Source organism: Alternaria dauci, chromosome 10 (assembly GCF_042100115.1).
Source record: "Alternaria dauci strain A2016 chromosome 10, whole genome shotgun sequence".
In the NCBI taxonomy this organism is placed as follows: Eukaryota; Fungi; Ascomycota; class Dothideomycetes; order Pleosporales; family Pleosporaceae; genus Alternaria; species Alternaria dauci.
In genome coordinates this window covers 1,777,541-1,791,922 of record NC_091281.1, presented here as the reverse complement: position 1 = coordinate 1,791,922, position 14,382 = coordinate 1,777,541, and the positions used below count along the sequence as shown (strand labels likewise).

The following is a 14,382-nucleotide window of genomic DNA, read 5'->3' as shown; positions in this document are numbered from 1 at the left end:
AACCTTGGGGAACTTTGTTCTCGAAGCGTTCGATGCTCTACGGTCTGTGCTGGGGTGATCCCTGACCTGCGCCTTTTCCTTGTCTTCTCGTCTCGTCTCGCGAACAGATAGACGAGATCTTGTCATCATACATAAGCTCTCAGGGTCGCGCTTCGCCTACTCACTCTGTTGCGAAATGCATGATGACCTAGCTGCGCTTTTCTCGGCTTTTCCGGTGTCGCTGCGGTGCTTTGGGTGTCGCACAGAATGAGCGCGCAGACAATATCCGCACATTCCTGTAGCGGCGCTGCTACTCCGGAGTAGATGCAGCTCGTCAGCCCTAGGGCCAGGGTCTTTTCTGCTCGTTGGTGCAACGTTGACCAAGGGAGGAGCAATGCGACGCGACAAGCGATGCGCGCATCGCAAAGCCGAACCAAACTGTTTTGGCGTAGCAGTTGTTCGGCGACGGTAGTGGTGGAGTGTCCAGTAGATATCTTGACACGTGTTGAAAGGGCTCCTAGTGCTACCCGCCATCCTACGCGGAAGGACAAGTCTTGCCGTTGATGCACCCGCTACAGATTGGTCACACTGAGCTGCCCAGCTCGGCCCGGCATGCATTTATTTATCCGCTTGTTAGCCCTTGACACCTCCTTCAGAGCCACCAGATAGTAGGACCCAGTCGCTGGGTACTCAGGCTGCAGCCTAGTTGTTCAGACGGCGTTGTGGCTGGAGCCGCCGCCCTTTGAGATATGCGCCGTTACGTGCGGGTAAATAGCCAGGGAAATTGAGCATTGGACAAACGGAACTTTGCTGTCGGCTGTCAGCACGCGCTTTTGGACGAGACGATTCGTGCCCGCTGAGAAAGGGGAGCCGGCCCGCACACGCAGTGTGGAATGCTTTTGTGTCTGGTCTCATTCACGATGCGATGGACAGCGCACCACTGTCACAACGGGACCTTACGTCATCCTTGTCGAAGCGATTGACGATGCGAAGGGTTCTGGCGAGGGCACCGGGCGGCCATGGCGCAACCAAGGTCAAGCCTGGAGATCGAAAGCGCGCAGGCTACTATGCAATGGTTCGTCGGTGATGATGCATGTGTAAGCCACCGATAGCTAAGCGACGGAGGGCAGGTAGGCGAATCGACGACTACCTACAGTGTGAAGGTGTTCGAGAAGAGATCCCGCGCCGGTTCCGCCGGGACCCAGGCGCTGCGCAATCAGCCTTAATCAGATTTTGCCAGCCCGGGACGGCTGGAGCTGGTGCGCTTTTCCCAAAGTTTGCGTCGTGGGTAAGGCTGGCTGCAGATTCTGTTATTTGCCTGGCATTGCCATAGCACCGAGGGCAGTACCCAAGCCGGCACGGAGCCAGCATACACGGGCCCACGGGTGATGGAATGACACTGCACGCCGCATATTTGCTTGGCTCAGTAAGGTACTTGGAGCCCCAATGGATGCAGAGATCCAATAGACGGGTGCAGTGGACGGGCGGGACGACGCTGATTGCAGGAAGAACCGGCGTGGAGGGGTGTGGCGGGACCCATGGACAGGGGCACGTGACCGGCCCCGATGTGGCTTAGCGGGGGTAATCGGGGCACGAAATCCTTTTTGAACGTGGGAGCGGTCTGCGTCTCTTAGCTTTTCTGGCCCAGAAATTCCCTGTCGACTAACGCTGCATCGTCTTGCGTGCCGCCATTGTCCTTCGCCGCGTTCGCAGAAACGACTTCAGCCAGCTCAGCGCGCGCGTGGCTAGTCTGTCACCAGTACCCTGCTTTCGTCCCGCCCAAGCGAGCTCGCTTCTCTTGTAAGGTAAGTCAAGGTTGGATTGATTCATTCATTCTGGCACTGCCACATGCAACCCTCCCTACCTGCTAAAGGCGGCTAGCCATGCTGCAGCCCACACTCCACTTCCTAGAGGCGTGCGAGGGATATCGCGCACTCGCGACGTGTGTCCTCGAGCGCTGAAGGACGGCGGTCGTCGTCTTTTCGAGTTCAGCCGCTTTCTCTGTTCCGCGCCACGTCGCTTGGCGGCTCAGCTATCATCACAACTCTTTTTTTTTTCTTTTCTCCCGCGTTATTCAGTGCAGTTATCCCGCCGTGTACTATCCATGTAGTGCACGCACAAGTACTACGGCCGGCGGCGTCGAACCGAGCGAGGCCAGGCCCCTGTTCCGCGGGTCAAAACGCCTTCGCCAACTCAGCTAATCCCAGTTCCTTGCCAGGCTTGCCGTCCCTCTTCCCATCCGCCTCAAGCTTTCTAGCGCCGCCGTGCTCTTCAAGACATCCCCAAGAAGTGTCGAGCGCCCTGGTGGCATACTCCATTGCTAGCCCATGTCGCACGACTTTCCCACTCCCATCCACCAGGCGCCTTACTCGCCCGCCCCGACTCACTTTTCCCACCAGAGCATGGCCGACCCTAACATGCAGGCGCGCCAGCAGCAGCAGGCCGTCGCCTATCCTTCACCGCACTCGTACCCGTCGCCCTCAATGCAGCCCACCTACACGTATCCGCCTCCCCAGGGCCAGCAGAGCAGCGACGGCTATCGCAGCTCTCCCCAGGGCGCCCAAATGTCGTTGCCGCCCCTCAATCTGCCGCCAATACGTCTGCAAGATGGCCAGCAGTCGCAGGCGCAACCTCAGCAGCCGCCCCAGCCCATGGCCTCGCCGCTCCCTCCACCACAGCATGGCATGCCGCAATACTACCCTCACCCCGCGCATGCGCAGCCCGGACAGCCCATGATGGCCAACATGGGCGGTCCGCAATTCAATGCCATGCGCTACCAGCTGCCGCCGCAGGGCGACCAGAGAGTGCTGTCTGGCGGCCGGCACAAGAAGGAAATCAAGCGTCGCACAAAGACTGGCTGTCTGACATGTCGCAAGCGAAGAATAAAGGTGAGTGCATACGTCAATGAGACGCGGTGCAGACGCGACGCGATGTCAGAGGAGCTATTGCCTGGTCGCTTGCTTAACCGAGCGAGGAACCCAAACTCCTCTAATCCAACCTCTCGCGTGTCAGAAACGACCGACGGTGCAGCACGGTGCAGCAACACGGTTGGCAGGTGCGTTGCAGCCTCTGTGACTGCGACCGCGTCGTCGTGCGCTGCCAACACGCTCCGTCTGGTTTCTGGCAAATTTTCTGCATCGCGCACCAACATCACCACCATCATCATCATCACCATCACTCACCTGCATATGCGCTAACCACGACCCCGACAGTGCGACGAAGCCCACCCCATGTGCAGAAACTGCCAGAAGAGTAAACGAGAGTGTCTTGGTTACGACCCAATTTTCAAACAGCAATCCGGTCCCGCCCAAATACAGCCTGCCCCCAACTCAGCGCCCGCACCCCACGCGTCAAGCGCACCGGCGCCCGCCCCGTCGTCTTCAAACTACAGCCAGAGTCCGGTGCCCCAGGGCTACGCGCCCGCCTCGTCTGCTGGCTACGCGACTCCCGCACCTGCTACGAGTGGAGAGCATCCGCAAGCCAACTTCCACGCCATTGACCCGGCACTCGCACAGGCCGACCCTGGTCTACAACAAAACCAACACTACAACGGTGTGCACGCCATGGACCCCGCCATGAGAGGGCCTCCAGGTGGTAACTCGTACCCACCTCCACCAGAGCCCATGAAAGGTCGGTACCCTGCTCCTTATAATTGCATTTGTCCTAACCCAGATTCAGGCAAGCGATTGAACATACAGGACCTCTTTGGAATATGTAACCACAGCCCGCCTGAGGTTCCTCAGCGAACTTCACCGGTGCCGCGTGAACTCGACGACGAGTTCTCCCGCATCTTCCTCAACGACTACTGCCAGGGACTCGACGTCGTACTCGAAACCACCTGGTTCTCAGCTAACAACAACGCGCTCAATAGAGTTTTCAACGACCGCTATCTACACGAAGAGGCCGCCTTCTTCACCGACACCATCAGATACAAGGCTACGCAAGATGCCGACATGACGAGCATCTTTAGCCAAGAAGCTCGTCTGTTATGGCACCTGCTGGGCACCTGCAAGCACATGCTCCCGGCCGCCAATGGCTCACCGCCAGAGGGCGAGGACTTCCGAATACGAGAAGCTGGAGCACGACTCGACGTTCTGGAAGCTCTCCTCACAAATCAGAATTTGGAGTCCAACCCCACGCGCCAACTCGAATATCCACCCAATCTGGATGACGAGACGAGGGCACAGGTCAGCTTCTGGCAACATCTTGGCGACTTTGTCCAATACTCTGATTCCGATATCGCACCGCCTGGAGCCGCAGACAATGCTCTGGGGATCCTGCGCACCGTCCTGCACATGCGCGAAGTGCGCGACGCCATCTATTCTATTGCCATTGCTCGTCACTACGGTTCCCGCATTGGCGGGTTCCCCAATGCCCTGCCCTCTCCCGTCGGCCAGCCTCCTGAAAGCGACTTGAACAAACTTCTCGTCGCGATGTCGTTTATCAGTCACGAGTCTCGATCTGCCACGCAACAGGTCCTTGCGCGCATCTGCGACATGGCCATGTTTTCGTGGACTGCATCGAGAATGCCTGGAGGTCCGGGCCAGGAGCGGCCGGGTGGTGGTCCGCTACCGTACCCGCATTCATAGTGTTCGATGGTTGGTTGTACGTGTCGCGGACCAGATGAGCATGAATATCTCACTAGGATATCCGAAATTGGCATTGACCCATATCTTGTTCATGCTGTCTCTCCCAAAGTGTGACGAAGATGGATTGGCTGGTGTGGACGTAAAGGAGGGGACGGAGTGGTTTGCGCAATGGTTCGAAGAGAAGGAGTTGGGCAAGAAGAATACCAAGGCAGAATCCGAGTCGGATGCCCATTGTTTGTGCATTGAAAGCGGGGGCGTTAGTTGTCTCTCTCCATCGCCATTGCCGTTTGCTGTTTTTGCTTTGGCGATGTCGTTTTTTTCTTTTGCGACTTTCGTTGATGATTGAAACCCCTGATATACACACCTTCTGTAGCCCCTCCCTCCCCCTCGTTTTTGTTGGGTTATTTTGTTACGAGACTTTGTTGCATCTTACCGTGCGTTAGGAGCTGGGTGTGGGCTTCATTTCCTCTTGTTTTTTGGTGTGTTCGATTTTGGGGGCAGGCAGGCATATGTCACATGCACAAAGATATACCCGGTTTCGTCGAATTGTGTTCCCCTGTTTTTTTCCTTCTTCGTATACATGGCGGGACTATATAAGTTCTTTCGCTTTAATCAACTTTTCGGTCTTTGGAACTTGTTTTCTTTTTTCCAAGAAAGTATGAATAGGAGGGGGGAGGGGAGGAAGCTTAGAATGGATAAGTTTGTTAGGGTTATGGAGATGTCAGTTGCATCATGTGTGCGCTTAAGTCTTGGTATTGTTCGCATCGAATGGAAATGGAATGGTATGGGATGAGTAGTGTTCTTGCGGTCGACTTGATGATGGACTAGACATAACCTCGAGCATAAACACCTCCGCTCTAACTATCAAGCCCAACTACCCTGTTAGCAAAAAGATGTTCAACATAGAGGCAACAGGACAAGACACTACGCGTTCGCGGAAATGAACGTAGCTAATAAGGGGAGATTGAAACTCTCCGCTCGCTGCCTATCAAAAATAGCACTACGTCTTCCAGCCGCCGCCACCACCACCACCACCATTATTCTTTTGTGCCATCGTACTACAAAAACGGCGGCGATACCGAGTGGTTCGCTTGTCATGGTTGCAGGTCTTGTAGCAGGTAGCACTAAAGGGGGCTGAGCGACATGATATGCACGGCGTTTGCTGCAGCGCTACGGACTGCAGCTTTTGTTTGGCTGTTCGGAGAATTTCCAGACCGTTGGGAGGGTAGGGGTGGGAGGGATGGTGGTGGTGGTGATTTGAGTGGTGTGACGGATCAGGGGCACCGCATAATGGACTATAGAACGTAGTACAAAAGATGATTGTATGGTATATAGATATTGCTGACCTAGCTCTGTATACTATCTGCTGTTGAGAGCTCTGCTGAAGAAACTCTGGACTAAACGGGTAGTCTATATAACCTTCAGCCGACTTTGCGTGGTAGAACGTGGCGCGATTGTACGGCGTGAACTCCAGACCTCTCAGTACTCTAAACGGTAGATCGGGCGTAGAAATGAAGTAACGACCAAACACAACGACAATATCTTTATCAGGCCGCTCAACATCCACAAGCCGTTGCGCTGAATCGACCTTGTACCCTCCGTTAATAAGAAACGTTCGGTCCCACAAATCATACGCGAAATCGAGCGTCTCTGGCGTCTCTGGCGTCTCAATCTCCTCCGTGCCTCTGATCCTCGCCTCGACGAGATGCAAATACGCGAGCTTGAGCTGTCCTAGCTTCGTGATCAAGTCTGAGAATTGAGGGATGGGATCACGCATGCCCATGCCCTGGAAGGTGCCGAACGGGCTGAGCCGGATACCAACTTTGTCGGACCCGATCGCGTCAGCGATGGCTTTTGTGAGCTCCACAGCGAAGCACGATCTGTTCTCGATGCTGCCGCCGTACTCGTCGTTGCGCTGGTTGCTGACGTCTTGGGTGAACTGGTCAACGAGAAAGCCACCCGCACCATGGATCTCGACGCCATCAAAGCCTGCTGCAATCGCATTCTTCGCCGCGTTGACGTAATCTTGAATCTTTTCCCGCACTCCAGAAGTGCTCAGGCGCTGGGGTGTCGGCGCAGAACTGTCCATAGGAATAGCATCAGGTCCTATAACAGGAAACCCCTCACGCGCCATGACCTCTGGGATCGCAGCGCGCCCAAACGCCCACAGTTGACAGATAATGTAACAACCGTTCGCGTGGACTCTATCTGTAATCTTGCGCCATGCGTCAACCTGCGTCGGGTTCCAGATACCCGGGACATTATCCATTCCGCTATCAGCTTGCGAAACGAGGGTGCCTTCGGAGATGAGCAGAGTGCCTACGACAGAGCTGCGCTGGCCGTAGTACTCCGTCATCATGTCTACGGGTACGTGGTCGTCGGATGCACGGAAGCGGGTGAGCGAGGCCATGCCTATGCGGTGATGGAGTTTGAGGTTGCCAATTGTGATTGGCTTGGAGAGACGGGAGTTGTTCATTTTGGTGGTTGAATGCTGGGATTTGGTATCGTGTTGGAAAGGAGAAATCAAGTTGGCTCAATTGGGATACGTTGAATAGATGGCAAATGATGAGAGTGTGATGGTATACAAAGGGTAGTTGGTGTACGCGAATTTATATGTCTACATCCCCCATACTGTGTTGGTGTATGCGAGACTAGAGAAGTATTATGATAATTGCTATTCCTAGGATGACCAATCTTAACGTTGCTGCTGACATTGTGTGATCGTCGTGTTACTAATGACATTCTTGTAGTCGTAAAGTTACTAATGTGACATTGTTGTGAATGTAATGTTACTAACATTCTCGTGATTACTATTCATTATATGTCCAAGCTTCTCGATGATTGATAATAAGCGGAAAGCATGTTAACAAGAGACCATGAAAAAGGCTTAGGCATTGCGTGAGCCAAGCATTCACGGCGTAGCTACGGTGTATCTTTAGTTACATAGCGAAATTAGCAAGAGGGTAGAGACATAGTCACAATAGCAGATCTACTTGTTATTTTTCCGAAGTACAGCAGATCCCCCAGAATCCGAGTGAAGAACGAGACTCACTCCAACAGGTCCCATCCTATTCAAACCGGTCTAAACTCTAGCATCCCCACCCCCCCTTCCTTTTCCACATACACACACATCTTCCCCCTCTCTACCACTGCTCCCCATCCCCCAACACGCGATGCAACAAGATCCTCCCAAACTTGCTCTCCCCCGGACTCCTCGTACACCAACTCACCCTATTCCCGCGCCTCGAATCCCTCCAACCCCCCGCATCGCCCACAACCTCCTCACTCAAATCGCCCTGGCCCTCTGTAATCGGGCGGCCCCTGCGATCCACAATCGTACACCCCCTGGTCCACTGCCCGCTCGTCTCGACTCTGACGTCTTCTTCCTTGAACTTCCAGGCGCTGTTGGTGGAACAGAGTGCGTACTGTGTGTTACAAGTTACATGATTAGTATGTGGATCAAGCGTGTGTAGAGTATAAAGGAAGACGTACCCATATCGTCAACGGATCATGTAATTGCAGACCAGCTTTCGTCGGATCTTGCTGCGGATTCAGACTCGCATTCTTTTTAAACGTCGCATCCAGGAACAGGCTCATCCACTCCGCCATCGGACTCCCCTTTATCGGCTTCAGATTTACATAATCTTCATACATGGCCTTAGGCAGGACATGCAGTTCCGTCGTATCGAGCGAGAACAGTTTGATTGTGAGCCTCTTGCTCAGTTTCTCGGGGTAGGGTGGCAGCTGTTGTTTTTTGTGGTTGGGGAGCGCGGGCGGCATGGTGAGATGCTGGTTTGCGGATGTGAGGGCGAAGACGCGGGCGGATGCTATCGAGTCGGCGTACGTGTTGAATTCGGCGCCGGGCGTCATCTGGTTGCGTGTGTTTAGCGAGTAGCGGAGGGGGGTGTTGGGTTGTTTTATGAGACCGAATGGGGGGACGGGGATGAAGAGCGTAGAGGGGGAGTAGATGAGGTGGAGGGGTGGTGGCGCACGCTATGTGTAGCCTCAGAGAAGAAAGGCAAGGGGACGATGATGTGATGAACAGGACACTTACGTTTCCGGGTGCATCGATAGCACCGCCCATGACGACTACTTCCTTGACTCTCAGAAACGTCTCTGGCTCCTTGGCAGCAGCAATAGCAAGGTTCGTCAGCGGTCCCACGGCTACAATGGTAATCGTATCCGGCTCGTTCTCCCTCAACAAATCGAGCATGACTTCGTGTGCGGGTTTGAGCGACGGCGTAAACAGCGAGTGCTTCTCCTTGACCTTTTGTAGCGCTGCAGCGTCTTCAGCCGTGAGATTCCTCGGCTGCGGCGTGAAGAGCGATTTCCATGTCTCTTCGGGCGAGAGATGGGGGTGCTGCAGTACATCAGCAAGGATCCTGGGTCGCGTTGCGGTGGCAGGAAGAGCGCACGCTGTGATGTATACCTCCGAGTCCATCGACGCCGTCTAGAAATGACATGTCAGTCTCAAACGCATCTCAACAAGGACCCTATCATCTTACGAAAAAAGTCCGCAACCATCATGTGTTCCGCTAATGGCTCTTCAGCCCCAACAGCAACTATCACCACACACATCAGTAAGTTCCTCTCTCTATTACCATCTTTCACCCCCACACTCGCTCTTCTCCACACCTACCAATCGGTTTCCTCACCCCCAGCGTCTCAAACCCTTCTGGCCGCCCATTCTCTTTCCGCCACGCCCTCTCCTTCTCAATGTAATGAAACAGCGTGACCACGTTGCGCAAACAATTCTTGACTTCGACATTGCCAAATGTCAGACTGAGCATGAGGATATCTAGCTCTTCGCTTTTCGCCGAGAAGGCGAGGAGCATGGCTAGGATGTCATCGACGCCCTGTTATTGTTGTGATTTCTCTTGTCAGCCTCTGTTTCCTTTTACTTCTCTTTCTTTCCAATAGTTTGTTGGCTCTTCCAGCGAATATCCCCTTGTCCCACTATCATCTCCCTCTCCCCCACCGACTTTTACCCCGCACTCTTTCCTCAATCTCACCAGAAATAAAAAAACAAAACTCACAGGATCAGTATCTATAATAATTTTATTCGGCGCCATGGCTTCGATCGGTATACTCAGGGTAGTTGCGAATCGCAATTGCAAAATGGCTATTGTTGTAGCGAAATGTTGTTCTGGGCTTGCATGAGCCAAGTTGCTACCTAAACATTCCGATAACGTACATGTACGATTAGGTAACTAGCGGCCAAGCTATGTGTTATGCACTTACCCACATGCATAGCGCCCAAACCAAACCACGCGTGGCAGGTCGTCTGTGTACTCATTCCCGACAAATGCGGAGTTGACCGATAGCGCGCCTTCGGCTCCACTTTCTGCGGTGGTGTGTAGATCTCCGAATATGTGTCCTATACATTCACAAAAACGCAGTAAGTTTGGGCAGAACATTTGCATATATGTATAATAAAAAGATCTCCCCTTTATAAAAAGACCACGGGCGATTCATAACGCAATCGCCGGCAAGAGGGGACACAGAGAACGCCGATTGGACCATATTTCTAACACGTTTTGCCCTTCCTCACTACCTGGCAGAAGAGCCCTAGACTGGGGATGAAAACTCTCCTCAAACTTCCTCATTCATCTCTGGTCTTGCAACACCGCTTTTCCCCCACATTTGTGATGCGTATATACCGAATACAAGGCCCCAAAGCGCCTAGGCACATATCGTGATATGCGTGAAAACATGTTCCAAATCTCGTCCTTCTCTCCCCCAAACAAATCTAGTACACCTTCTTCTTCTCGTCGACCGAGAATTGTCCGGGGCCCATGTTGACCAGCAAGAGGAGACCGCCGACAATGGACAGAATCTGGAAGAAGTCGTACTTTGCAAAGTCCTTGTGCGGGTGGTGCGGGTGCAATGTCCACCAGTTGTTGACGTACAGGTTGAAGACGCTGAGGATGAGGACGAGCATGATGGCGCTGAACTTTGCCTTGAAACCTAGTTGTCCAGAGTCAGCATATGCAGCAATTGGTGATTAGGGAATATTTGCTTACCAACAACAACCATAATACACGCCACCAATCCCAACAAACTCGCAATAATCCTCCAGAACCCCCAATCCCCACGGAACACGAACCCGACAAACAAAAAGATGAGCAGCACGCGTCCCGCAAGCTGAAAGTACATCTTCTTATCCTTTTCATCGAGCTGCGGCAGTCCCGCCGGCGCAAACTTCTTGCGGACCCACGAGTCGCTCAGCACCATGAGCAGACCGCCCATGACGGACAGGTTGCGCAGGAAGAAGTTGAGGTCGAAGACGAGGCCGTAGCCGATGCCTTGGAGGACGACAACGGCCATGAGGCCTGCGACGCTGTATTCAGAGTATTTGCGGAAGATGACGCCGAAGGAGCAGACGAGCATGAGGATGATGTTGGTGATGAGGAAGAGGTGCGTTGCGCCGTTCCAGACTGTGCAGAGAAAGGGATTGTTAGCAATCCGTCTACGTGTTTTGTGTGTACAGGGAAGGGAGGGATCGCAACGTACTGTGGCGGTAGTCGTGTAGGTACGTGAGCTGATCAGTCCATTGTGTAACGATTCTGAGCGCGTCTTCGAGGAAAGTAACGACGATGAGGAAACGGCCGATGCCAGGGAGATATCTGTTCGTCGCATCGCGCGTTAGCCATGTTCGTGGACGCTGTCGGGCCCTCGAGGGCGGGCGGTGTGTAACACGGAATCGAGAAATTGTAGACAAGAACTCACGGCTTAATTGGGTCCGCGACCGTGTCCAGCATATCCTCGAGCTTGCTCGTCTGCGCCCGCAACTGGTCGAGCGGACTAGGATCATTCCTGCTCTCGTCGTTGCGCCCAGAGTTACCAAACGGCGACTGGTTTCCCAGATGGTAGCCAGCAGTGCCGCGTATCTGCGCCATGGCTTGCGTCGTAAATAGGTATAACAAAGAAGAGAAACGAAAAAGAAGGAGGTGGGTTGGGCAGACAGGAGTTTGTAGGTTGAATGGCCCTGGTAAAGTTGATATGGGGCCGCACTCCGAACAGGTGTCCTTGACGCGATTCAACCTTTCGGAAACGTTGGGATTATGTCAGCTGGGCTAGGCTAGACCTATTTGTGCGCACACACTTGTACGTCTCACTACAACGCCTTCTGTTACAGGCTAGTGTGGTAAATTGCAGGGTGGAACTGTCAATCAGCAGCCTGCGCGCGTGATGGCTGTGAATATATACACTGCAGAAATCGCCTGGCGTGGTGTGCAATTCCCAGGTTCGCTGCGCCTTGTCCCTCGGTTCGCGCAACCGGCTAAAACACCACTTTGAGGCCACATCTCTGCACTCGATACTCTTCCCCATGGCGTCAGAAACGCGAGTCGGTACGAATGACTCCCGCATTGGTCTTGAACTAGCTGATTCACGACTTGGCACGGGCGCTCGCTATTACCGTCGAGTGTAAATGTATTTATAGCAGCCACTGCTGACCGTCCATATAATCAAGCAACGTTCATCACAGGGCTCGCAATTGGTTCGCACGTCTAATTATCAACCACAATTTCTACCTCGATAACTTTTCCTCGCCAGCACCGAGTCTGCGATCTGATGTAGTAGTAAAATACACGACGAGGACGCAAGAGAAGCCCTTGCAAATAGTTTATCAGATGCAACTCCCACACGCCAATTGATTTTCCATGAACCTGGACAGCAGAGCAAGGAACCCACATCCGATGGCCCTGTCCCAGCCTCGCCCATGCTTACAAGCAGACAATTCCACCACCGTCCTATTGAGTTGTGTCCGCCCGTCCGTCATGCCAAATATGATACTCGTGATGAACGTTGTCAGCCATCGCATCGACGCCAAGGTCCTCTCCGACAGAAATATCCACGTCGTCCGGGTACGTGTATATGTACCCAAGGTCTCGAGACTACTCCAGTCCATCCGCCTCACATGACAGCCCAGTCATCGACGTCGTCGCCAGTCTTGGGGTTGAACTCCTCAGCGAGAATCTGGTACCTCGAGCTAGGGTTCTTGTTCTCCTTGATGATCTCAGTCGGCCTGACTGGCTTGGCGGACTGTGATGGCTTCGTCTCGGTGACGTTGCTGAGCTCCTCGGCGAGCTCCTCGTTGACCGTCTTGCGCTTGGTCTTGCCGCCCTTGGGGACCGTGGTCCAGGCCGAGTCTTCCATGGCCAGTCGCATCTGCTCTTCCTCCGAAGGGAGGTTGTTGAGCGGAGCAGATGTCTTAGCAGCGCCATTGGTAGGGGCAGAGGATGTAGTAGCCGTCTGGGCGGGAGCCTCAAAGGTGTCGAGTAGCTGGCCAGTAGGAGCAGGTGCGGATGGCTGAACAGCGCCGCGAGAAGCCTTTGAGGACACCTCGGTCCAGGGGTTCGAGGCAGGGGGCTTGCTTTGACCGAGACCGTTCTTGGCGGGCTCACCGCGAGCCTCACGGGCGACGCGACGCTGCTTCTCCTCGAGAGCCTTGCGCGCCTTTTCCTCTTCCTCGCGGGCAGCCTTGGCCTCTTCGGCCTTCTTCCTGTTCTGCCGCTGCTTCTTGGACTCGGTCGCGACCTCTGCCTTTTGGGTCTGGGCCTTGACTGACTTGGCGGGCTTGTCTGAGGGCTTGATGCTCATGACGGCGGGGGAGATAGGTCGTTCGCCGAGCATGTCAGACACATCCTTGCCGCTCGGGGCCTTGTCTGTGTAGGCGGCGGGCGGTGCGACTTCCTCGTCGGCAGCTTGCTTGGGCGCGGCCTGCTTGAGGGTCTCGGCAGCCTTGTTGCCGGCGTCCTGGACAGCCGTCTTGACCGACTTGCGGGCCGCCTTGGGCTTCTCAGACTTCTTTGCGGCCTTGGGCTTCTTCTCCGAGCTGTCCCAGTTGACCGCCTCCTTGAGTGACGAGGTAGTCGACTTGCCCGTGGTTGATCGTCCGCGCACGTCGGCCGTGGTGCCTTGGTGCATGTAGTACCAGTAGACGGCGCCTCCAATGGCCAGGAACACGGCCCAGCTCATCCACGGCTCCATGATGGCGGAGGTGCGTGTGTGCGTCGAGGTGGTCAACGATTCGAGGATGCGGTGTTGACTACAAAGCGTCTAATGTCAACACTGTACGGCGATGCAGCGATTGGGTCGAATGCGGCAGCAATGTGCAACCAGCTGGCAGAGCGGACGGCGAGAGGATGACGGAGTTGGGGGAGGCGAGCAAGGAGTATTGAGCAAAAGGGGCTTACAGGGAATTAGTTTTGTCTTAGCCTGGGCGTCGTATTGGTGGTGAGCAGACGCGTCGCACAGGCTGCTTTGCTCGCGGGCGTCGATGGCGTTGTGAGAAGAGGCCAGGTAGAGGTGTTGGAACCGCTTCGGGAGCTACGCAACCGTCGAGTGCAACCACCGAATCGCGCACTTGAGACTGGCGCCGCGGTTGAGGGGGCGTGTGTGTTGATCTACGTGCTACACCTTTGCATCGACTTGGGCGTGTCGAAGCTACAGTGTTAATAGTGTAAGGCGAGAGGAAGGGGAGATGCTGGGGTGAAGGTGCGAGCATGTGCTTCCCCGTTCGGGATGCCGCTAAGCAGGGGTGAGTTGCGGCGGTAGGATGCATTACAGGAGGCGGGTGATTATATTTCCTCTATGCGTTGATGACATCAATTCAATTCCTTCTCTATTCGTCGCGCCCGCACTCGAGTCTCGTCCACGACTACTCAATTGCTCCATCTGCGCCCACGTGCAACTTGAAAAGGACACGAAGCATCAAGCACAGGCTCGCGCGCGCGGAAGCGGAAGACGAACTCCGACCCCGACGGCGGCCTTTAACCTTTTAAGCGGCTTGACACCACGCCATTCGCAG

General features: G+C 54.5%; 5 protein-coding genes across 5 annotated transcripts; 1 reads left to right on the top strand and 4 right to left on the bottom strand.

Annotated features, from left to right (window-relative positions):
- Nucleotides 1–2,396: 2,396 nt before the first annotated feature.
- ACET3X_009990 (uncharacterized protein) lies at nt 2,397–4,568 on the top strand (the record flags this gene model as incomplete). The annotated part of the gene is made up of 3 exons (XM_069456166.1): nt 2,397–2,867; nt 3,192–3,609; nt 3,658–4,568. 3 exons carry the CDS (start codon nt 2,397–2,399, stop codon nt 4,566–4,568), a joined length of 1,800 nt encoding a protein of 599 aa, XP_069302823.1.
- An 864-nt stretch (nt 4,569–5,432) lies between these two features.
- On the bottom strand, nt 5,433–7,044 carry ACET3X_009989 (uncharacterized protein; the record flags this gene model as incomplete). Its single annotated transcript, XM_069456165.1, has 2 exons — nt 5,433–5,442; nt 5,915–7,044. 2 exons carry the CDS (start codon nt 7,042–7,044, stop codon nt 5,433–5,435), a joined length of 1,140 nt encoding a protein of 379 aa, XP_069302822.1.
- An 806-nt stretch (nt 7,045–7,850) lies between these two features.
- Nucleotides 7,851–9,640, bottom strand: ACET3X_009988 (uncharacterized protein; the record flags this gene model as incomplete). Its single annotated transcript, XM_069456163.1, has 8 exons — nt 7,851–7,864; nt 7,909–7,993; nt 8,061–8,438; nt 8,623–8,928; nt 8,984–9,018; nt 9,074–9,130; nt 9,208–9,424; nt 9,605–9,640. The coding sequence occupies 8 exons, from the start codon at nt 9,638–9,640 to the stop codon at nt 7,851–7,853; spliced, it is 1,128 nt and encodes a 375-aa protein (XP_069302821.1).
- Nucleotides 9,641–9,975: 335 nt separating this feature from the next.
- Nucleotides 9,976–11,562, bottom strand: ACET3X_009987 (uncharacterized protein). Its single transcript, XM_069456162.1, has 4 exons — nt 11,298–11,562; nt 11,082–11,194; nt 10,592–11,005; nt 9,976–10,535 (listed from the first exon to the last, which is right to left on the bottom strand). Exons 1-4 carry the CDS (start codon nt 11,465–11,467, stop codon nt 10,318–10,320), a joined length of 915 nt encoding a protein of 304 aa, XP_069302820.1. The 5' UTR covers nt 11,468–11,562; the 3' UTR covers nt 9,976–10,317.
- A 512-nt stretch (nt 11,563–12,074) lies between these two features.
- ACET3X_009986 (uncharacterized protein) lies at nt 12,075–14,094 on the bottom strand. The gene is made up of 2 exons (XM_069456161.1): nt 13,769–14,094; nt 12,075–13,620 (listed from the first exon to the last, which is right to left on the bottom strand). The coding sequence occupies exon 2, from the start codon at nt 13,560–13,562 to the stop codon at nt 12,486–12,488; it is 1,077 nt and encodes a 358-aa protein (XP_069302819.1). The 5' UTR covers nt 13,563–13,620; nt 13,769–14,094; the 3' UTR covers nt 12,075–12,485.
- Between the last annotated feature and the right edge of the window lie 288 nt (nt 14,095–14,382).